Raw genomic sequence first — 24812 nt, forward strand, 5'->3', positions numbered from 1 at the left:
TAATAAAGCTGTGTTGTGTTGGCTTCATTTCACCTTTGAAGCAGCTTTGTGGTGTTAGATTTAAACAGACTCAGACACACTTGCAGATAATAAACCTCTCCCTTGTCATCATCTCAAAATACATCATGTTTTGATAAAAATAGCCAGCCTGTGAATCACATGCTTTATCACATCTACATGAGTCATTCAGTGCAGTGGTGAATTGGAAAAAAGTCTGTCTCTGATTAGAAATCATGGCATAGGATGGTGATAAGAGGAAAGATGTGACAGATCACTCTGTAGGAGAAATAGTCAAACTATGTTAAATCATTGACTAGGTGGAAGGGGTTCATAACAAAGCCTCTTCTGATAATCCCAGATCACTGGGTTAATGATCATAAAGTCTATGTGACAAACAATGCGATCAACTGTAGTGCTTAATCAGCTGTATTGTTGATCAAGGAAAAGATGCTTCCAGAGCATTTCAGAGGCACAAACTCTGTATACACACAAATACACACACACATACACACGCACAGACACACACATTCACACACACACACACACACACACACACACACACACACACACACACACACACACACACACACACAACCAGCCCACACTACCAAGCAATGTATATTTACTGTAATAACAGACCATGGTTGTAGTGTGTTATACTCTTGGGAACAACAATCCTGCACTCTGACTAATATTAGGCTTTGATCAAGGCCTCACTGTGCACATTTTCCGCAACAACACAAGGCCATGCATTGTAATCTCTAGTGAGTAAATCGTTTTTAATTTAGTCTTGTTATATATTTAGATAGGGATGATTCCAAATGCATCGCCCACATTAAATTGTTTTATAAGGAATAGTCAATAAAAACACCATGGAGAGACAGAAGGTCTGAAGGAATAATAATTCATTCAGTAATTACTGAATGACATGGATTGGGGATAAACTGCAAACTTTTCCCATTACAAGTCACAAAAATCCCTTGAAAATGATAGAAATTACAATGATGTACACATCTCTAAACTTTTCTCAATGTTATTTAATTTATCTACTTATTATTATACAGTTTATACTTCTGGAAACTACAGATTTTTTCCTGGAATTAAATGTGTTTCTATTTTTCTGTCTAAAACCAGAAGGATAGTTTTGGGCATTTTAAATATGAGAAGTAAAAATATAGAAAATCACTTTTAAAAATGCAATTCAACAAAGCAGGTTTTCCAAAGCTGCCAAAGATAAAACAAACCAACTTAGGATGAATTTAGGTTAAAGATGGCTTATGGAAACTGCAGCAAAAAACTTATTTTTGGTAACATTTTTGGTAATGTAAATTATTAGCAAAACAAATGGCAAAGATATTCATATTGTCACATTGTTAGAACTGCAATGCATTAGGCATTAGGGTTGGCATATTTTCAGTTTACCTCTATTGACCTACAAATTCAAACCTTTTAATCACTGTTAATCAGGTCACAAATTGAAAAAATACTGCACTTTAAATAAACTGGACTCTCAAACATTCAGTGTGACATTTTACTTACGTAGCTTTAAATCCAGCATGTAGGGCACAAGACAATAGAAAGGGTGTAGAGATATTAAATATGCAGTCTGGGGGAGCGGGAAATGAAGAGAGAAGAGGTGATGATGGGGATGTGAGATGTGTGCATTGACACACAGATGAATTATCCATGAGAGGTGCAGGGATGTGGCTGAGCCAGCTTGAGATCTTTAAGGGGACAGACTGCATCACGAAGCCTCAATCCACACATCCATACACACATCAGTCGGTACTGACAGCCTGTCTGCACACACACAAACACACAAACACACACACACACACACACAAACAAACACAGGCTATGCTTAGATTTGCATGTGATTTTAAAGAGAAATTCAGTCATCTGAAATACACATTAAAGTGATCCTCTGAGTATTAAAGGGATTTCAGGCCTTTTATGAAGATGTGTTACAGAACTACAGGACATTTTCAAAATCATAAAGTTTTATGAACCCAAACTTTTAGATTTTATTAAATGCATATCTTCAGAATTGAGGGCGAGGATAAATAGATATATAATTTCTCTTTTTTCTGATGAGGAGTATTCCACTCTAATTAAAAAAATTCAAAGAATGTAATATGGAATATAATGCACAGTGTGAGTGTGTGTTTGTATGTCAAGATATTTGTATATTGTTCCTTTTTCTAAGCATTTGTGTGGGTGGGTGTCTCACTCTGTGTGAGTGTGTGTGAGTGTGTGTGTATGTGTGTGTGAGTGTGTGTGTGTGTGTGTGTGTGTGTGTGTGTGTGTGTGTGTGTGTGTGTGTGTGTGTATGTGAGTGTGGGTGTCTGTGGGTGTGGGTGTCTGTGGGTGTGGGTGTCTGTGGGTGTGTGTGTGTGTGTGTGTGTGTGTGTGTGTTTGTGTGTGTGTGTGTGTGTGTGTGTGTGTGTGTGTGTGTGTGTGTGTGTGTGTGTGTGTGTGTGTGTGTGTGTGTGTGTGTGTGTGTGTGTGTGCGCGCGTGTGTCTTGCTGGCTTTTGTCACTTCTGTTTAAATTGCTAGGAAACTAAATTAGACATGGCCAGTTCAGAAAAGGAGATCTTCTAATGTGCTGTGACTTTTTCATTAGTCTTTTAGTCTTAATGTAGATATTTATCATAAGGCTTTTTGGAGTGTACTCAAATTACAGTCCAAAAATAAACCTATATTAACCTATATTATTGAATAATTATGGTTTGTTTATTGCAACGGCCATAGATTCTAAAGATTTCTTTTCCTCTTCTTGTCATTCACCTTATAACCCAGTCCATTATAGTAGTCAAGTGGATTCTCTTTGTTTTTCTCAGTGCAAAAATCATATCAGTGCTTATTCCTCCTTCATTTCCTTCTCATACACTATAAGTATACACTATAAGAGTAAATGCATGCGGTACATTTTTCATATCTGTGTTAATAAAATGACTTAATATTTCATAGTACAGAGCAGAGAGTAGCAGATATATATATTGTTCATATTCTTAGCGAGCAGGAATGCTAAGAAAAAAACTTGTTCATAAGATGTGTTAAAAGTATTTGATAGACATTTACGAAATATAAATAAATGAAATGAACAAATGAAAGTATTTGATAGCCATTACATGCTGGAGTTGCTTATGAAATGTATGTACATGGATTAGGCCTCCCTGTAGTTTTTTTGTCTATAACAAATACAAAAATTATTTTAGAACAATATCATTGTCAAAAAAATATCAGTCCTTATGTAACCTCGTATCCAAAAGGTATAGGTCACTATGGTGTGGTATGGTGTGGTATGGTGACCAACTGGTAGCTAGCAATCATAATGTACTAGTGTTATCAAAAGTTAATAAAAATTGATAACGCAGAAAATTTTTGGATTTTGTAAAAAAAAAAACAATGTCATGTACAGATTTCATAAATGTCACCTAATGTAGAGGACGAGAATAGCAAAATAATGACTGGCCACTTATGAACCTTAATAACAATAATAATTCTTTACAATTCTCATTAAATCACCTGGTGTTGCTGAACACATTATGTTCCTTTTGCTGTAAAAAAGGGTTAACAATGACAGTGACAAACTATGGAAATGGATCAGTCTGTCATTCACTGTAACGTACAAGCATAGGCCCACTGATTAGTTCCACTTTTATCAATACATAATATTCTTTTGAAATTCCAGTAACTGCCTTTCTAAATTGCACCATCTATTGTCTGGCACAAGAAATGCATAAAGCATATCTTCAGTAATCCCTTATTATATAAGGGAGAGAAAACTAGGGCTAGGAATTCCCACTAGCCATGGGACAATTCACACTCAGATCATACCTAGAGTTGATCCCAATCAACATTACTATATTAGTGGAAGCATTTGGAATAACATTGTGTGTATTGTATATATTATAAGTATAATAAAATATTATAATATTTCTTCCTGTCCACTTTCTCTTCCTTTGGATTCTGGTGATCTATGCACTGGGTTGCAATGCTGGTTTGAGTAGGAGTGTAATTTTTTGCTAATGCACCTGTATGATTATAGACTTTCTACTTATCATGTCACCTTTTTCCATTTATTGTAGTGAACAGAGTATTTGCCAGGCCCGTGCCTCTGTGATGGTCTATGATGACACCAGCAAGAAGTGGGTGCCCATCAAACCAGGCCAGCAAGGCTTCAGTCGCATCAATATCTACCACAACACTGCCAACAGCACCTTCCGTGTGGTGGGGGTCAAACTACAGGATCAGCAGGTCAGTGCCCTTGTTTCACATGCTTGAGCTCCACTTAATTTAGTGCTTTAAAAAAAACATTTTTACAAAGCAACTTTACAGAAAGCTGATTGTAGAAGTGTGTTGAAATGATGTTCAGACCCTGCATTTTTTACAGGACAGTCTTTATTATTACAGTAGTACAAATCTAAAGTGTAGACATTAGGATAAATCAGGAAGGTCCAGAGGGCAAGATGAACATAAGCAGAATTTGTGTATCAAGATCTCAAAACATTCTTTGCACATACTGTCTCACATAACACTGTGTTCATTCTAGTATTACTGCACACAATATTGTTAAACATATAGTATTCACACCAGTCTGTGCTGTTTCTGTTTATTTGTCTTTAGTGTATAGTCTTTTTTTTATTGTCTTGTAATTGTTTGTCTTCACTGTCTTTTGTTCTGCACTGTCTTGTCTGTCTTTTTTGTCTGGTCCTGCACTGTTTGCACCAGGTTGCACAGATGCACTTTATGTATCTAGGACTAACTTACTAAGTCCTCATAGCTCTGTCTTTGTTTTATGTAGCACCAGGATCCTGGAGAAATGTTGTCTCATTTCACTATGTACTGCAATAGCTATATATGGTTGAAATGACAATAAAAGCTTCTTGACTTGACTTGAAACATCACATCAAGCTTTACAGTCTCATTTACTGAGTTACTGCAAAATATGGACTAATTTACCTCCATATATGAAAATAACTGTGGAACCGTATCAAATTGACCCTGATCAGTTAGTGAGTAAGTACAGTATATAGGACATACATTGCTACTCATTAATGGTGGGAATTATTGCTTATGTTGCTCTTCAAGTAGCCATTAATCATGATCATTTACCAGATTCCTCACAGTAAAGCTGACCTTCCACTTCTTTTACAGGTTGTCATTAACTACTCTATTGTAAAGGGGCTAAAGTATAATCAGGCCACGCCTACATTTCACCAATGGCGTGATGCCAGGCAAGTGTATGGACTCAATTTTGCCACTAAGGAGGAAGCCACCACATTCTCCAATGCCATGCTGTTTGCCCTCAATGTGCTCAGCACTCAGGATGGAGGTGAGCCTACACACAGGATTGCATCACTTTGCTTTTATAGCTACTTTAAGTAAGACATGCTTCTTGATTTTTTATTTCTGAAATACATCGTTAGTGGTAGTTCAACTACTGACTGCATATATTCAGTTAAATGATTCATTCCGACTCGTTCATTGATTCATTGCATGGCTTCCGTGGCTCAGATGTGCAGCCTGGTCATGCTGCCATTTACAGATAATAAACAACGTGAGTGGTGGAGAAAACTGATCATTCTTTATTTTAAGATATCTTGTTCATCTCTGTGGAAAAAAAGGATTTATTGAGTATACATGTAGGTTTAGCAAACATGCAATTGCAGCTACCTCATCTGAATCAGAATCAGATTTATTGGCCGTGTGTTGACACACACAAGGAATTTGGTTCCAGCAGTTTGTGACTCTCAAACGAACAGACATAAATAACACTATACTATACTATACTATACAAGGAAACAATGCAGACAATGAGATACAATATAGACAGAATGAGTATAAAATATGAATATAGAATTAAGAACATATATAGAATATGAATGATCAGTAATGTACGTAAAGTGTGGGAGTGCAAATAACAATATTTGTGCAATATACAGCAGCAGTAGTGTGTAATATACAGATGATTGATGACTGACAGTCCTGATAATGCAGTACTTATGATAAGAAGCAGTGAATATAATTATGGTGAGTTGTTGATCAGGGTTATTGCCTGGGGAAAGAAACTGTTCCTGATTCACATGCACAATTGACAGATGTTTGAAAATATTGGCAGATAAATGCATATAGAATAAGACAAAATCTGAAATATATAGGTTTGATTTGCTTGGGTTTTGGGTCAAATATTGGTTAAATTTGCATGCACTAAATTCCATTAAGGCTCTTATATAACCACCCTGACCTCAAACAAGCTTTCTTTATCTTTCAACTTCAAGGAAAATGCAGTTAGAACAAAAAAGTGTAAAGTAATAACAAGAGGCCGTGTGAGTTTATATAATAAAAATAAGTATTAAAAGCAGTATTAAAAAGGTTTTGCTACAGTAGATAAGATAAGTCTGTGGTGGCAAGCAAACAGTAAGGGATTAAACCTGGCTGTAATGAAACCCTGTACTGATGGTCACAGAGTATCAGAGTATCTGAAAAAAAATTACCATCCATTCATTCCTGGAATCGGATGACTCTTTATATCTTTGACGTCTGCATCAGTGTGTTCATGGATTATGCTCTGATGAGATTTTCACTTGTGAGGACTCAGTGGGTTTAAAGAAAGATTTGGTGGGTTTTGCAGCAGACGTTGGTCTTATCACTTTTAACCCTGTAAATACTCGTGTGTATCTGTGGCTAAGTTCTGTGCAACTCAAGCATTTCTACTGAGTGGTGATGTGGGCAGAGAGCCTGCATGGCCATGTGGTAATCAGGGGGCCCTCTAATGGTGCTCACTGTACACTGCATCACAGACTTATTTCAGAGGAAACACTTAAAAGTTTATGTTAAATGTAATTGGTAGGAAAACAGAATAAGGGTTCATTGTGACTGTTGTCACTCACTAAGTAGTGGCCTGGGAAAACCCTTCACTCTTACTATTACATAGGTTTAAAATTCTCAGCTTAATATATTCAGTTAAAATCTGAATATTTTTGCAAATACCTCAGTCTCAGTAAAATTAATCTGGCTTCTTTTCTAATTAGCATCATTGGTCAAAACAAGTCAGTGACTGATCTTCATTTATATCCAGCTTTTTTTCTGTGCCGTTTCACATGTATTCGTTCTATCCCCTACACAGGGCATACAGCATTTGAATCATCTCCCACACATGATAATATGAACTCAACCTTGTGACTGATTATCATGAAACGTGCAGAAAGTGTGCATAGGGAGATGAATTAGAATTAGGGCTGCTAAGTTAATAACTGAGAAGGACTGAGAAGGACTTTCCCATTACAATGCTAATCTTAATTAAACCAAGTGGTTGTGTTGCGTTCCCCTGGGTTCGGTACTAAAGTTTATTCTCTGCTTTTTTTCGTTCTTGTCGAGTGAAAATGAAAGATGAAAACATCTTCACGCATGCATCTGCACTGCTCTCTGTTGGTCTGGAGGTGTTTGTATGTATGTGGTAGCAGAGGCACTAGAGCCAGTGAGCTTTAGAGAAATACGAGCTGGTCAGGGCTCGCTAGCCAGCTGCTACACTTCAGGTGTGGGGTTACCCTGTGGAGAAACAGGAGACCTGCATGAACGAGTGTAGAGGACACAGACAGGAGGAGGAGGAAAGAGAGGAAGAGAAGGGATGAAGTGCTCGGGTGCACTATGATCAGCAGTGAGTTTGTCTGTGGGTGTCTGTGTATCTGCCAAGGCCGACTCTTCTTCTTCAAGATGTCCTGTAGGTACTGCTTGCTCTCCATCTCACTTCTGTTGTAATCTTTCCTATCAGGATGGTTTAATGGTCCTTTAGTGGTGTTGAGAAGGCTTTAGATCATGTTCGTCAGGAACTATACTGATAAACTATACTGACTATACTGATCAACTCTACATGCATATATACTGTACACACAATAAATACATATAAATTCTATATGTTGAAAGAAAATAATTATGGGTAGGGAGGATAAATTAAGTTTTACTAAGGTGAACTGGAATATCGATATCTCTGGGTATGATGCTCTACTTACTCTGAAAAGGTTTCTAGTAGAGGAAAGTTAAGAAATAGTAACACTGGTAAAAGGACCATATATTAATACGCTCAATTACATTTCACATGGCATCAATAAAATGCAACAGGAAAAATCCATATTATTCAGATTATATTGCCAAGTGACAGTGCAAACAGACCAGGATACAGGGTCATGTTAAAGGTCACTGTAAACTTGTAATCTCTCAACAAACCTGATGTACAACACCGACACATACAGTATCATAACAGCTGATGGCTTTAACTAGAGCTTGTGTTTTCTCTGAATGTTTTAATCACCTAGATATAATACAAATTACATACAGGCTTCATTGTTTTGCTATTTTATTTTATGCTTCTAGGATGACTTCATTTGTGTTACTTGTAATGTTTACATTTACGTTAACATTTACAAATGTAAATGCAGTTGTAATATTTTGTTTTACCGTGTCACGTGCATGTCAGTGTTTACCGGTGAAAAATGAGTCAAAGTGCCGGTGTCAGGCTCTGAAAGACCAGATCAGGTTCTGTTGTGTTTTATGTGTTGGTTCAAAAGCTGACATTTGATCCTGAGGAATGACTGGCATTCCCTATAACAATGTATCAGTGACCGACAATATTATCAGTTCATAGCTGTCAACTACCTTCTAGCAATCAGTTCTTGATATTCCTGTGTATTTTTCTAAATTGCTTACAGAAGGTGCAGCAAATATACTGTATAGCAGTAATAAGCTGTATTGCTGTTTTTATTCTTTTACTTATTTAGCCTTAAAGGTAACATGTGTACCTCCTTCCCTTAACCAATATTCCAGTTAAATCCCAAATGTCAATCAGTCAGCATTTATTACCTTAAATCAATTGTGCTTATATGTCTATTTTTTCCAAGATACTTAAAATGCAATAATTGCTTATATGTGAATAAGCAGCCACATTTTTAGTCACATGTTATTGTTATTGGATTCAATTTTTAGTCCCTGACATAAAGACTGAAGCTTTAATCGCCTGATGAATTCCTGCCAAGTCTAGATCATTATCATAAAACACAGTGTGACAGCCAGAGGGCATTGCATCGTCTGCAAGACCCTGAAATAAAACACTCTTTGGTTCTGTTAGGGAACAACAAGGCCATGAGCATGAAAAGCACAAGCAAACACCCACACAATTAATTACATAGTATATATACTTCACTATATAATTTAAAGACTCATACCCATCCTGTCATACTAAATAAACTGATTAAATACACAGTATGTGTCTATGTGTCCATGCCGGTCAGTTCCTTAACACCATATTTTTCCATATTGTAGCATTTGTGCTTAAATGACTTCATTGTAAATGCTTTAAATTTTTAAAATCTTGCCAAAGGAATAGGTAGAATCCATACCTATATCTAAATAATATATCTTTAAGACTTTTTACCCTGGTTTTACCCTGCTAGCGTGTTTATCGTTCAGTCTGCTTCAGTTGAATATATTATACTGTTCAGTTATAGAGAGTGTTATTCAGAGGGAACAGTTAATAAGTTGGTAAGAAGTAACCTCGGGCAGTTTATATACTGTATATCATGTACTGCCTTGGTATTTGAACAAAATATTTAAGTATTTGTCCATTCTAATTTGCTTTGGCTATAAGCCAGATTTGATCCATTTTTCCTCTTCCTGTTTGTATTTATGGGAGTATACTTTAATATAAAAGGCACATATCATCATGTAGTTAAATGTAAATTAAACAAATGAAATAAACAGACATATAAGATATACTGCCCTTACTGAGACAAGACATTTTGTCAGTATAAAGTCACTGACATGCTCTGAAGTGTTCAGCAAAAAAAACTCCTGCAAAAGCACACAAGAAGACAGAAAGCACATGCTGTAAAATAGTGACAGCCAACTGGTAGTGTTACTACTGATATATCATTGTGATGTCTATACATGAAATTTAGTCAATGGACAATCTTCTTTTTTTTAAAGAAAATAAGAGGAGCTGCTTTGGTTAGATATTGTAGTATACAGCGCAATAGAATCTCATTTTATAATTAAGCTCATCTTTGCCAGATTGCTGTCAAAGATACAAGGCCAAATGTCAGGCTTATATTACAAATAATAACTAACCAATAAAATAGCTTTTTTATTATTTGTTTGTTTGTTTGTTTGTTTATTCAAATGTTTAATACATTATGACTATTAGGAATTCATTAACTACTATGAAACTAAATGGAAAACATGTTGCTATAAAAGTGAGGAATGAAAGGTTTGCCCCAGTGGCAGATCCTGGCAGTTTTTATATGAAATACTGCAATCATCCTGTTCTCAATCTTCTGTTCTCAGGTCCAGCAGTTCAGCGCCATGTACAGAACGGCCCCACAGCAGAAGAACTGGAGGTGCAGAGAAGGTAAGGTCCTACTTATAACTGCAGCAAAATTTTGCGAGGCTCACAACTTGAGAGTCACGAATCATGCAAAATAACAGACATCATTCTCCCTCATTATGTACTCCTTCAGGAAGAACATTTTATTTATTCACATTCAGATGAAATATGCAGTCAGACTTAGTGAAGCACCAGAATAGAAAATGTTGTCCAAAGAGGGAAGAAAGAAATTGTGGCATGTTTTTTTTTTTTTTTTTGCAGTTATGAGGTGCAGGTGAAAACCTTTACATCTCTCTTTTTTTCCATGTATTCTAATAGAGCGCTGGCAAAAATAGCAATCATTGTGCAATAATATATGATATAATAAATAAAATTAGTACACAGTATTTTAACAAGCGATCTCAAATGGCGATCATGGGATCTGTGCCAACTAAATGTTGAATGAGAAATCCTTGCAAATGATTCGTCCTTTTTGTTTGGTAGAACATTCTTTTAAACACAAGACATCACGTCTGCCTGTAAAACTGAAAAGATGACTATCTGAAATGTATTGAGAATGCCAGCATGCTCCCTTTGAGTCAAAAACAGTTTTTACTTTAAAACAGGAATTTTCTCCAGCTCCAGGGTTGGGTTGCTCTTTTTGTGTGGAGTTTTGCATGTTCTCTTTTAGTTTCGTCCTTCCTATCAAAATGATGCATGTACAGTATACTAATTGGTTAAGCTAAATTAATTGCATGTGCATGATGCCCGGCAGTTGTCTGGCATCATGCTCATCCAGAGTGTAAAGTGTAAAGGGATAGATTTTTCATATATTATGACCCTGATCAAGGTAAAGCAGTTACTGGAGAGGAAAGAAATAAATTGATTCTCTGAATAATTATTATTTTAAAAAAAGGACCCACTACCAACCCATAGGAAATAAAGTCCTACAGTACCATGTGTAAAAGATAAAATTACTCCAGATCCCCATGTAAAAGTTATTCTGTACAGGCCCTAACTCTTCATTGCTGTGAGGTCTTACTGCATGAGAGTAATTGCATGGTATTGAGCTGATTCTAATGCAGATTATATCCCCTGTTCTCTGACTCTATAAATTGCATGTGTGCTCTGCAGGCAGATGGAAATGCAGCAACAGCAGCAGCAGCAAATGCAGGCACATATTGAAAGAGAGCGACGCTCCTCCAACTCAGGTAGTAAAAGAACGAGAGATATGGCCTAGCAGAACATAGATTAAGTATCAGCTCCCTCATATTTTGTTAGCCTTATTTGCTGCTCCCTGTCTTTTTTTTACATTATCTTGTGTTACCCTTTTAACTTTTCATCTATTATTTAACCATTTTTGGCAGGCTCCCCGTTTCAGGGACATCCCGCAGTGCTCTCGGTGGCACCTCCAAGTATACTGCCACCAGTCATGTCAGTTGGAGGCCCATGCCCACCTCCACCTCCTCCTCCTGCACCTCCTGGGCCCCCGCCTTCTACAGCAGGAGCCCCTCCCCCTCCTCCACCCCCTTTACCTCTAGGTGGAGGTGGGTATGGAGCTCATCATCATCATCATCACGAGGATGCGCACGCAGCCACTGGCCTCGCTGCCATGATTGCCGGGGCCAAACTGCGCAGAGTGCAGAGGGTCCGTTTGATCTTTGAGCTATGCAAATTGCAACTTGTTCTGGATTTACTGCAATGATTGGTGAAAAACTAACAAGTTGTTTATTCTGTATCAATACTGCTATCATTAATACTATTAATATGTGAAAAGGAATACTTGAGATTCATGATGTCTGTTAGTCAGGTGTATGATATTAAATGAGCTTTACATTTCTGAAACCTATATGCATGGTGGAGGTGCTGCACGTACAGAGCTGATGCTGTATTATTTGTGATTGCTCTGTTTGTTTACAGCCTGACGAGAGTTCAGGAGCCAAAAACGATGCCAATCGGACGAGCGGAGGGAGTGGGGGCCTGATGGAGGAGATGAATGCCCTGCTGGCACGGAGGTCAGGAACAATTCAATATCTAAAGACAACCAAGTGATATCTCTTTTTGTTTGAAAAATAGCTTGGTTTTTTTTTTTGCACTTCTAAATTAATACATAGACGAAAAGTGGTCGACCAGTCAGAGAAAGATGGAGACTGCCAAAATGTAAGTACATTAAATCTTCTCTTGAAATTCACAAGATAACTAAAGTAATAAAATGACTACAGAAGCAGTAAAATGCTTTATTCTCTAGATGTTATGAAACATTTTATACAAATATGCTTTATTACAGGATGATGCAAATTCTTCTCCAATGTCTAGAGGACAGAATGCAGGTATCTGTTACAAAAGCATGATCTTTTAATGCTGCTTTTTGGATTTTTCTTAAAAACCAAGGAGGCATAAAAATCAAAATGATCCATTTATCTAAATCGTTTATCTATTTAATGTTCGATGTATGTAATCCCTGTTCAATGGATAAAATATCCACTGTGTCGACATATCCCTATACTATAGACAGTTTTAATTTTTACTCTATAACTCATGGCAAATTGTATTGATAATATTATCTTAGCTGATTCATGATAATAAATTAATATGATTTATTATATAAATAATGAAGTGCAAGAGGTGGAATTCTTGCTGTCAAACAGCCTGTAAACTCTTCTTGTTCTCACATGCAGATGGTGCAAAGAAGCCGTGGGATCGAGCCAACTCCGCAGAGAGATCATCACTGGTCTCGAGGTGAGGGTCTCACAAATCATGGAATATTATCAACACAATCAAAAGCTTTTAAAAAGAATGCCATTGCTGCCACTACAACTCTGTTTGTTGTCTAACAACTATAATAATTATTAGAAACATCATTCACATTTGATTCGTTTTGTTGACTTTTCTGAATGAATCTGTTTTGAATCTGTGGTAGTTGTTAAAATTTTGATCCTTTCATTCTTTAAATGCATATTTTATATCAGTTTTACACAACCGTCTAAAACATACAAAGTGTTTCGGATGACATTTACTTGCTAAGGGAAAGATAGCTGTTGTATTAATCGGTGCAATGACTATAATATTCTTGTATAGACTTTTCATACATGAAATGCATCACCACTGTGGGATTAAATTATGTTAATGGAGTAATTTAACCCCTTACTTTCTGTGGTTAGTATTCAATTACCTGCAATAAATCATGTTAGTCGATAACTGTATCTGGTAATTATTCAGTAACTACAGTAAAATTAATTAGAAATTGATGTAGTTATGTTCACAAATTCTTCATTATGTCTGAACCCAATTCATTTTTTATAATGAATCTGTGTGTATTTGGTCTGTTCAGAGTTCGACCCGTGGGCAGTAGCACTGACACAGACTCCTTAGACTTGGATAGAATGAAACAAGTAAGAGATTAGTCTTGTTACACTCAGTTAACTTAACGTTCCATATTCTTAATATATTACTTACTATATTTCCCTTGTTATTTATGTTTGTTTATCCATAGGAAATCTTAGAAGAAGTTGTTCGTGAATTGCACAAGGTGAAAGATGAAATCATTGATGGTATGTTAGGAAATTTCATAAAAAACATATAATTACAGTAAAGTTAGATCTTATTTATGCTAAATAAATCATGAAATAGTAAGAAAATGTTTTTTCTTTTCTTTTCCAGCCATTAGACATGAACTTAGTAGAATTAGCACGACATAGTCTCCCAGCTTTCATGTGACCCCACTTTTATGAGCCCCGACCCCTGGCAGGAACTGCTGTAGCTGAAGAGGGGACGACATCCAGCAACGTTACCACCATGTTAAAGCAAATGCTTCAGTTTGCTCTAATATGTACTCAACATTGTGGTACCCCTCAGATGTAAAAACAGATGGAAGACATTTGCACTGACTTCTCTGTTTTCTGGTTTAAATTTATATTTGGCAATGACCTTTTCAAGTCTTTAATATCTTTATAGGAATTTCTTCTGTTTTGTCCCTTTTTTGGATTATTTATTATTATTATTATTATTATTATTATTATTATTATTATTATTATTATTATTATATTACTGGTAGTAGTGATTATTTAGGTGGTAGTAGGTATTTATGTAGTGCATTAATAATAATAATAATAATAATAATAATAATAATAATAATAATAGACTGAACATTGCCCATGTTCATAGGTCAGCCTTTTATATTGTTTAACTTTTATTTTCCTTTGTTTGTGTTAAAAATATTTGTTTCTCACCATGATTTTGTAAAAATCTTTTTTAAAGTACTTTTGGCAACACAGATGTGTAACCACTGACAGGAAGGAGGAACATGACACTGGGGGTCAGGAGATAAACTTCCTTTTTGGATATTGCGCTCTTACATGAAAAAAAAAACACTACACCAGAGTATTTGTGATCATGTTGTTAATAAAATGTTTATTGGCTAAAATGGTCCAGTAAAGATAGTTTGTTTTGAAATTTCCCCTTTTCTGACGGTGTGTTTTAAAGCACATGAAATAAAATTGAGAAAATGTCTTGCATAAATTAGTTGCTATGATTAATTTGAGAGATTTGAACAGGAATATTCACTTCAAGTGCATCCTCTATAAGCCATAATCAATCATAAGTTATCAATATTCTATTTTATACTTAATAAATAAAACTCAAGATTATTTTCAAGTGCAAGAGACTGTTAAAACATGCAAAAGACATCTGTATGTTTCTCCTGAGGTTTTATTTTTACTGACTGTACTTTTTACAGAGCACTTTTCATTGTCACTAAATAAACAAATCACTCAAATAATTAATGAATAATAACAACTCAATGAATTAATTACTTAATTAATTACTTAATTAACCAAATAATCGACCAGTTGGTTAAGCAATTAATAAATCATTTATTTATAGGTTTCCTGGTATGACATGCTGACTTACTACAACATTAAATAGAAAAATTATGTATTTATTTATTTATTTATGTCAGCAATTTGAGATAGTGAGCGTTTTTCCCCTCTCTCTCAAATCTCGCGAGATCTGTAACTGGATCTGAGAGCTGACGTGAGCTCGTTGTGAGGAAGTAGAATTATCTGTATTATCGAAAAGAGGAGGGAGGGCAGTTATCGTTTCTCTAAGCTGAGGGGGTGTGTGTTTGTGAGACAACGCGCGCGTGTGTGTGCATATGTTTGTGTGCATATGTGTGTATGCAAGCAAGCAAGCTGGCGGAATTCAATATGGCATCCGGAGAAACGCTGTATATTGAAGCAGACGGCTCGGAGATGCCGGCTGAAATAGTGGAACTTCACGAAATAGAAGTGGAGACGATTCCGGTGGAAACGATCGAGACTACTGTGGTCGGAGGTGATGATGATGATGAAGATGAAGAAGAAGAAGATGATGATGAACACCAGCCTATGATCGCGCTGCAGCCGCTTGTAACAGACGACCCGAATCAGGTCCATCATCAGGAGGTGATTCTGGTGCAGACCCGAGAGGAGGTGGTCGGTGGGGACGAGTCGGATCTACGGACAGATGATGGGTTTGAGGACCAGATCCTTATACCGGTTCCTGCTCCCGGGACAGATGAGGACTACATCGGACAGACTCTGGTCACGGTAGCAGGGAAGAGCTCCATGGGCCGAATGAAGAAAGGAGGAAGCGGTGGGAAGAAAGCGGGTAAAAAGACGTACCTGAGCACTAACGAAGCCACCGGGAGGAAATGGGAGCAAAAACAGGTGCAGATAAAAACTCTAGAAGGAGAATTCTCCGTGACGATGTGGGCGTCGGGTAAGTTACACTGTCACACACCGTGTAAGTTTCTCAGCTCGTTGTTTTTGTTGTAGATACAAAGCGCGGCCTTGCAGGGCGTTGTCTGTCTGTACCACTGACTGTATCTCGGAGTAATGACGGGAGAATCGTTTCTGAGACTTAAGTGCGCGAACATGCGAAGAGTTCGACTCTCTTGTGTTTTTGTTTTGAAGGGAAGCCATGTTTTTAAGTGTTGCTGGGCGCCGCCATGTTCCCCGAGTCCAGTATGGCGGCCCGAAAACATGGCGACGGCGCGGCCGAACGAAGATGGCGGCGTTTGCTGGCGCGAGCACGCTGCTCGTGCAGACTGTAGGCCGCTAGTGTGGGAGGCTAACTCGTTAGCACGGCTTTTAATGTATAGTTAAAAAAATTGTGTTACTTTAAGTACGTCGTACTAATTTGGTGGAAGAATTATGTTGTGTGAACTTTTAGTACATAAATAAATAAATATGAACGTGGTTATCAGTGAGTCGATTGTATTTCCGTCAACGTCCATTGTTTGTTTATAGCTAACTGGCTAACTATGATAGCATCACCTTATATAGCTGGCTAACTAAATTAGCAATAGCAGCTGTCGGCTAGCACTGATAAGCCCTATATGGTTTGGGATTCGGTGTTGTTTCAGTAATTTAACCCCGAGCGATATAAACGTGTATTACAACACGCTTTTTTGTTTTAGTTCGACCTCTTTAATTTAACGGTCATTAATAATATCAGTCATTTAAACACGTATACGGTTTAAATGTATAAGGAGTGAATTTGTCAGTAACCAAGGCAACAAAGCCAAGGAGACTTCCTTTGTGACCAGACGGATGACATCCAGCTTCTGAGGTTTATGTCAATATTTTTCCTGTTTTATTCGTTTGCATGTAGTTTAGCTGTAGCGAATGAACATGGTGTGAAGCTAGTGACAACAAAAGCCCGTGTATTATTTACCCTCGTACAACAGTTCGAAGAGAAACGCTCCTGTTTTCTGTTTACACTCACCGTCCACTTTATTAGGAACACCTACACATGTATGCAGGCACCGAAACAGCCAAGTGGCAGCAGTGCAGTGTAAACAAAATAATGCAGATGAAGGCAATAGTTTCATTAATGTTTACAAATCAATAGAATGAAGAAAAATGGGATGTCTGTGTGAATAAAGCAGAAACATCCTGTGAGCAAAGGGTCTGTAGACTCTCAGAAACTGGCCAGATAAACAATAGAAAATTACCATTTTATTTATTTAACTTTTTTTATGGAAACCTGGCACACAGACTAAACCGGTTTTGGCAAGCTATGAGTCACAGAGATCAGACTTTTTCTTCATTCAGATGATTAACGTGAACATTATCTAAAGCTCTTGTCCTGTATTTACATGATTATTTACATTGCACTGCTGCCGTGTGATTGGCTGATTAGATCACCATGATTATACAGGTGTTCCTAATAAAGTGGCTGTCTGAGTGTATGTATATGCACAGCAAACTGCACCCTCTCTAACAATGTCAATGTCGACAAGAAGTCACAGCCCCCACTAACAATGTCACAAGGAAACTAAAACTAGACTCGATATACGTGATGGGCTTTTTTTTTTAATTCACGCAGAACAATATTTATATAACTTACTGTGGCATTACAATATGACACCTATACACACAATACATTTACTTATGTACAGCGTGCAATATTCCACTTCCCTGCTACTTCTCGCTTCTTGTTTCACTGATTGCACTGCATCGTGTCAGTTTACTACATGCCCGTGCTTTGATTTGACAGACTCCGTTTTTATATATATATTCATATTAATACACACACTCACACACACACACACACACACACACACATTCTGGAAAAGTAAATCTGGTCCAGAGCAGAGAATATCAACATGTACCAGAAATACATCTGAGTTGTTTTAAGCAGTTTGCTGAATGTCTGACGGTGACAGTCGTTTTAGTGCTTCTACCATAATAAAAATTTAGAAGGACATCCAGCGTAAAAACCTGGGAAATGCGAACCAAACGATATTCGCATAAAGAGAGAACTGTTCTATCGTGACAACTTTAGTCATTACATCTCTGTACACAATACAAATCGGTTACGCTGACCCTGCACACTTTATATATAAGATTTTCATAACATTCTTTGTAATGATCTGTAGTTTGATGATTAATAATGTATTAATAGTTTATAATTTTGTTTTATATATCAGATGATAAAAAGGACATTGACCATGAAACAGTGGTGGAGGAGCAGATTATTGGGGAGAATTCTCCTCCAGATTACTCTGAATACATGACTGGAAAAAAGCTTCCTCCCGGTGGTATCCCGGGCATTGACCTCTCTGACCCCAAACAGCTTGCAGAATTTGCCAGGTGAGACACACATACACACATACACATGTATTTATGTAACTGATGACAGAGGATGGCTACTGTACATGACTTGGCATTTGCTATTCAGACTGACTCACTCAAAGAAAGGTCATTTTAACTGTACTGTAATGTGGTTTCGGGTCAGAACTGACTTGTCAGACGTCTCTGAGCAACATGTAATTTGGCTAATCTGTTTTCTGCTGTTATGGAAAAAGAAATATTTATTTATGGCGACAGCGATTTGGGGCAGTTTATCTCAGTCCTGCTCTTCATATGTGGATTACAAAGTTAGGTGGTTTGGATTGATGTCCACCTCTTCAAAATTTAGGTTAATTGGGGCATTCATAAAAAGAAAAAAGGACACTGATTGATTAAAAAAAAAAAAAAAAAAAAGCTTATCTACCCAACTATCACCTGATACGGTTTTAACCTGGTTGAGTTAGAGATGGGAAACTGACATGGCAAGATGGCAGTACTCCAGGACATGGTGTGAAAACTGACCTTGAGAGAGAGTAAGTTAAGGGTCTTTACTAATGACCATGACATTTGTGAGGTCAAGTACAGTATGTTGACTGTCACTACAGGGTTTTTGTTGTTGTTGTTGTTGTTTTGTTTTTGTTTTTTTAAACCTGCAGAGCAATTACTGATTTTATTTCTCAAATGTGACCGGAACAGACCAAATGTTAAGAATAAAACAAGTAAAATCATATAGCAGACAAATTTAGTTTTTTTGTTGTTGTTGTTGTTGTTGTTGTTGCCTGGAGATTTGGAGTGCAGACACCACTTTGCTGAGAGAGCAGTGGATCATTATTCAATTTAATTTACCCAACACAATTTTAGCTGATCTCTAATCTAGAGTTTTCAGACACTGGTACATTTATCTGAGAATGCGCAGACAGGTCTGGCATTTTGCAACCCACTATGAGCTAAATAATGACATGTCATGCGTGTATTTATATCATTCTCTGTGCAGCACATCACGTCTCTAACTACGGCAGCAGAAAAAGACCGCAATAATGAGAGATTCTCATACTATTGCATAGAATTCAAACATGAAGCCATACAATAGAAAACCAGTTTTAAATTTATTTCACAGTGAAATCACTCAAAATTACAAAATCAACCATTTTGTTTATTCTGCCTCATGCAGTATTATTTGTTCTTCACTGATTAAGTTTATCTTCTTGGATCTCTTGCCATGCTCAATAGGAACAGAAAGCAGATGTACAGTATGATAACTGTCACTCAACTGTACAGCTCACATGTATTCTGATGTAACACCTCACAATCACTCTATTGTTTATGGCATGTTCATTTCCCTAAACACGGCAATGTTTCTTTTCTGTTATGTGAGAAAAGTGGTCAGTATCGCTATTGAATATTCTGACAAATTAGTGTTTCAGCTGCTCAGCACATTGGCTGGAGAATGTGCTGTGACTTGCAATGAATCACTATTAAATGCTCTCTGGTTAGGGATTTGAAAGGATTTGTCACAAACTAGAAATCCTGTTAGCAACTAATTACAGATCATAGCTTTGTAATGAACTCTTAGGAAATCAAGAGTAAATAAATTATTACAAACGATTTTTCTTTCGGCTCGAGACTGTTGTGAGATTAATGGTTTTGGGGGGGGGGGTGAAAAATCGTGTGGCTTTATTTTAACCTATTTGTTTAACCTTTGTGTGTGATTTAGAATGGACGTGATTTTGTATATTGTGTAAAGACAGCTTTCCAGTTTACACAGTGATGCCCTTATGGCATGGAATAAAATGATTGCATGTTAAAGTAAGGAGTGATTTATATGTAAATCACATGTTTTTTTTTACCCTACATTTTAACCTGATAACTATAATAAATATTAACTGAGGTCTTTTCTTACAGTAACAATAGCGGCTCTTTGGGTCGCACCTCAGCACGGTAAGACATGGACCCATGACATGGACCACCTGTCAATCATACTGGTGTCAGAGCTTGTGTAATTCTCATTGGGTCTATAAGGGGGTAAACACAGGACACACTGGTGGTGTAACTATTGAAGTCGCACAGCTATTTTTATCACGTTGTCTGTGCTGTGCAAAAATGTTTGCACATGAGGCAGTACATAAAGAAAAATGTTGTTTTATGAGCAATAAATACAATAGTATTTTGCTTTGATTCATCTCATCAGGTCCATTGTTCTATTTATTCTCTCAGAATGAAACCACGAAAGGTCAAAGAGGACGATGCACCCAGAACGATAGCCTGTCCCCACAAAGTAAGTGTTTGTGATGTATTCGCATCCTTCAGTGGAATTTGCACCTCTTTTGTGTTTTGTCAGCATGCAGAAGTAATCCTCTTGTACAACACAAATTTTAAATTCTTAAGAGGTCTTCAAAGCCTTCAAAGCCAAAACAGGTTTATAGTAATGTGTTTATCTTGTTTTAATACTTTGCACTTTTATAAGTTCTTGGTGTGAAGCTTTGTTTTGCAAGTGAGAGTAAACTCGCATCTGTTTCTTTCAGGGATGCACTAAGATGTTCAGGGATAACTCCGCAATGAGGAAGCACCTCCACACCCACGGACCCCGGGTTCATGTGTGCGCAGAGTGTGGGAAAGCCTTTGTAGAGAGTTCAAAACTAAAGCGCCACCAGCTTGTTCACACCGGAGAAAAACCTTTCCAGGTTAGTTTCTACAGAAGCTGTCTAACACAATATCTGCCTTCTTGTGAGAACCTGAAAGACCGTAATCTAAGACTCTTCATATTTTTTAACCTAAAATTAAAGCAAAGATATATCTTAAAAAAAAAAATATTAGTTCATTGATTCCCACCAATGACTGGCTTGTAATCAGAACAGGTTTTTTGCAAATAATAGGGAAATCTGTTTAAGCGTATGTGCTATTAGGTGATTTATTAAAACAATTTCCTTCTATATATTTGTATACTTTGTGTAATCAAATTATTTATTTATTTTTGCCTGCCAGTTTCTATGATTTAGAAAAAGGAGTAGCAAATCAGGTTCAGCAGGTATTTTCTTTGTTTCTGTTTGAAAGCTACTAGCCAGATATGTGCACTGTAGTTATCAGAAAAGCAAGCAATTCTATACTATTTAAATCGTTTTCTTTGCTGTGGTATATGTGCTAAATGATTTAGATAATAGATTTGTCATCACCACTCCTACTACTGTGCCTGTAAATTGTGTGAAACTGTTGCACGGATCACATTTTTCTTTCATACTTTTTCATCACACTAAAATGAATTCCTGGTTTGAGGATTACCAATACCCAACATGTGTCTGTATAGTTTTTAGATGCGAGTTTGACTCGCATTATATGCAACAGTGTGTGCTGAAACGCTGATTAAAATCAACCACTGAGAGATGTGAGCCTGCTTGCCAAACAGTGGTGTTCTCTACATTTCTGATCTCTTGTGAATTCTAGATCTTGTAAAAATGTTGTAGTAGTGCTCTACGAGCTGCACCAATATTATTTTCTCCCATGTTCATTCAGGCTGAATGAAATGTGACAGCAGGCCATATTTAGCCTTTGGGGCTTGTGCATGACGTGCAGAATAAACACTTGGCCATACTCAGGCTCGAACTTTGACATGCTTTGACATTTGCTTCCCCCATTGCACATTTAAAATAAGAAAAGGATCCAGTAGAGCATGAGGTTATAGAGGTTTTAGTGCTCTATAATATTTTACCAGCTGTGATGACAGTAAAAGCACCTGCATGTACATTTCAGCATGCAATAACCCCATAATTGGGTCCAATATTGAAGTAAATTGTTGAATTGCTTGGATTAACATTGTTCATTTAATCTTATTGATTAATCTGGTTAACTGTCTTATATTGGCTGAAATGAAGTTACTAATGAAAAGGCTCATTGATTAAATGTTTTTCAATTTTCTTTATGCCCCTATTCAGATTGATTTAATCACAGGGATGCTGGGTAAAAGCCTTTATTCTGATTTTCTTCTTTTTCTTTTACTTTATTTATTCTTGTGAGCAGAATTTGTCATGTCAGTAATTTTTATTGGCAGTGTTTTCCAGTTTCTCTAAAGCTTTACATTCTTATACCTCCTATAAAGGACCAGTAGGTATATACTCAGCTAATATATATTCACTCTGAGTAGATGCAGAGATGTGGTATAATTGCATTATACCCTTTATGAAAAGAAACTTTAGCTCTTGTAATGTTATGGGCATGCAGCCTTTAATGCAACATGTATATCTATGAAAAGCAGTTAAAAAAAAACCCAAACATCAGAATGTATTAATCTTGAGTGTACCTGCATTACAGATGTCTAACAAACATTATTTCAAGCAGAGATGGTTGGTGACATACTTTTTTTTTTTTTGGTATGTTAGACTAGATTAATGTTTAAAACCACAGACAAAAATATTTTCATTAAACTAAATGAAAATATCTGTGTGAAGACATTGTTGGTGTATTAAAATATGGCCTAATATTATATAATATTATAATATAAGGCCTGCTTGTATGCACTGTAATTGTTGTAACAAAATAAAGTATATAATTTTATACTTCATATGAATGAAGGTTTATTTCACATATATAAGACTCTGTTGCTACCATGGGATATGTGGGGGGATACCTGTAGAAAGCTCAATTCTGATTCTTATCTCTCTTCCCTAGTGCACTTTCGAGGGCTGCGGCAAACGCTTCTCCCTGGACTTTAACCTCCGCACACATGTACGAATTCACACCGGAGACCGCCCATACGTCTGTCCTTTTGATGGCTGCAATAAAAAATTTGCTCAGTCTACCAATCTCAAGTCACACATTCTAACGCATGCAAAAGCCAAAAATAACCAATGAACAGCTCTGTACTGCATTTTTCCTTTTACTCCTGAACCCAGCCTCAACGTGACAGCATCTTAAAACACTGGAGGTGTGAACTGTCCCCTTCTGTAGTTCTCCTAAGGAGTGCAGAAATGATGACTAAAAGGACTTGGGGTTTAATTATGACGTATTGTAAAGGACACAAAGTGAAACATTGGTAACCCCTGTATTCTTGAATCAGCCCACTTAAGCGTGTGGCCCTTACCGAGGAGCAGAGCACGGCCGTGTCCGGCCCAGCTGCCCATCCCACGTTGTGATGGCTTACTGCAGCCAGCAGAATGATGGAACTCATGGACACTCATCTGTAGACATTACTTTTTACCACAGTAAGGAACAAGAACATTTTGGCTCCATTTCTTTTCACTATTATATCAGTTTCATCAGTCTGCATAGATATAGCTTTTAATTTTGTATTTTTCCAAGTGTGCATATTGTACACTTATTTTCTGGAATGTACTTAGTAATGCAACCTTGTGATTATTCTTTATCCCTGAAGACTTAAGGATTTGCTTAGGGCGTGTTCTTGAAAGGGTTGACTATAGTTACTGTAAGACAATACTTCAAAAGTATTTTATGTAAAAAGATATCTTTTTTTTTTTTTTTGCTTCATTTCTGTTTGGTTGTAATCTAACCATTGAATAATCTTGTACACGTGTATTGTATGGCTGTGTGATGATCATGTAGAAATGGACAGTGTGATTTCAAGTGTTTACTGTTTATAGCATTCGGTCATCAATTGCTTTTTCTTTTGTCACATTGTCTCACATGGCAAAGAAACATTAATTCACTTTTTAACCCATATATTGACCCATGTTTCACAATAAACCACAACATGAGAGTTTGTTTTCCTTTGTTTGTAATGTATTGTAAAGGCCTAAATCATGGAATATTCTTTGTTAATAATTACATTGTCATGTATTTCAGTCTACAATTAAAACTCAAATGCCTCAATGTTTTCTCTGTGCTTGATTGTATGGACTGTATAAATATCATCAGAAGCAATTAAAGAGCAGAACTATACTCTAGGCCATCCTATCAGTGCTTGATCTGACTTTAGTTGGAAGTGTTTTTTTGTTTTTTTTTAAATCTGACTTTGAACATATAGTGACCTCTTGTGGTCCGGATATAAAGAGGTGAGTCACTCTTGTTTTCAATAATGATTTCTTCATTATTCTTAAAAAAAAACCTTGTCTGTGTCAGTGTGTTTGCAATGGGGGATAAGGAACTGCTCTTCACAGAGAGCCATTGCTGCAGCTTGAGTCTCCATTAATCAATAATCACTGTATTTCTATGATGTTATTAAATGTATTAAGCCAGAGAGATATTTTGATTTCAACATTAAGTCCATCCAGCTCCTCTGATTATACCTGAGTCTTATTAATGCACTGTCCATGGTCCTGACCTGCTATGATGATTCATTCACTGATTATGTAAAATAATGCATGATACTGAGTGGGTGGCACCATGGCGC

The 24812-nt window shown here is 36.8% G+C and overlaps 2 protein-coding genes across 7 annotated transcripts in view; both read left to right on the forward strand.

The window, feature by feature from the left end:
- evlb (Enah/Vasp-like b) overlaps positions 1–14784 on the forward strand; it is a 29972-nt gene extending 15188 nt beyond the window's left edge. For all 3 annotated transcript variants that reach the window (XM_027149122.2, XM_027149119.2, XM_027149120.2), the window contains 12 exons: positions 4093–4261; positions 5162–5339; positions 10343–10406; positions 11496–11572; positions 11729–12009; positions 12282–12376; positions 12476–12521; positions 12649–12691; positions 13040–13100; positions 13693–13753; positions 13855–13912; positions 14022–14784. In XM_027149122.2, the coding sequence (XP_027004923.1) occupies positions 4093–4261; positions 5162–5339; positions 10343–10406; positions 11496–11572; positions 11729–12009; positions 12282–12376; positions 12476–12521; positions 12649–12691; positions 13040–13100; positions 13693–13753; positions 13855–13912; positions 14022–14059 (1171 nt within the window). In that variant the 3' untranslated portion in view covers positions 14060–14784. The remainder of the gene's footprint in view (positions 1–4092; positions 4262–5161; positions 5340–10342; positions 10407–11495; positions 11573–11728; positions 12010–12281; positions 12377–12475; positions 12522–12648; positions 12692–13039; positions 13101–13692; positions 13754–13854; positions 13913–14021) is intronic.
- Positions 14785–15380: 596 nt separating this feature from the next.
- On the forward strand, positions 15381–24292 carry yy1b (YY1 transcription factor b). 4 transcript variants are annotated; one of them, XM_047801596.1, is made up of 7 exons: positions 15381–16118; positions 18334–18496; positions 20378–20413; positions 20690–20750; positions 20998–21156; positions 22402–22426; positions 23135–24292. In XM_047801596.1, the coding sequence occupies exons 1-7, from the start codon at positions 15536–15538 to the stop codon at positions 23176–23178; spliced, it is 1071 nt and encodes a 356-aa protein (XP_047657552.1). In that variant the 5' UTR covers positions 15381–15535; the 3' UTR covers positions 23179–24292. The 4 variants fall into 4 exon arrangements, with proteins under 4 accessions (XP_047657552.1, XP_047657553.1, XP_027004924.1 ...); XM_047801597.1 differs by lacking the exon at positions 23135–24292 and adding an exon at positions 22778–22800 and having other exon boundaries at positions 15382–16118; XM_027149123.2 differs by lacking the exon at positions 22402–22426 and having other exon boundaries at positions 15384–16118.
- The last annotated feature ends 520 nt before the right edge of the window (positions 24293–24812 follow it).

The sequence above is a fragment of the Tachysurus fulvidraco genome, chromosome 16 (genome assembly GCF_022655615.1).
Source record: "Tachysurus fulvidraco isolate hzauxx_2018 chromosome 16, HZAU_PFXX_2.0, whole genome shotgun sequence".
NCBI classification, from domain to species: domain Eukaryota; kingdom Metazoa; phylum Chordata; class Actinopteri; order Siluriformes; family Bagridae; genus Tachysurus; species Tachysurus fulvidraco.

What these genes read in the sequence shown, in the direction of transcription:
- yy1b (XM_027149123.2), top strand. Translation starts at nt 15,536, where the DNA reads ATGCAAGCAAGCAAGCTGGCGGAATTCAATATGGCATCCGGAGAAACG. An exon ending in CAGCTTGCAGAATTTGCCAG is followed by an intron (nt 18,497 to 20,377) that starts GTGAGACACACA and finishes CTTTTCTTACAG; the next exon opens with TAACAATAGCGGCTCTTTGG. An exon ending in CCGGAGAAAAACCTTTCCAG is followed by an intron (nt 21,157 to 23,134) that starts GTTAGTTTCTAC and finishes TCTCTTCCCTAG; the next exon opens with TGCACTTTCGAGGGCTGCGG.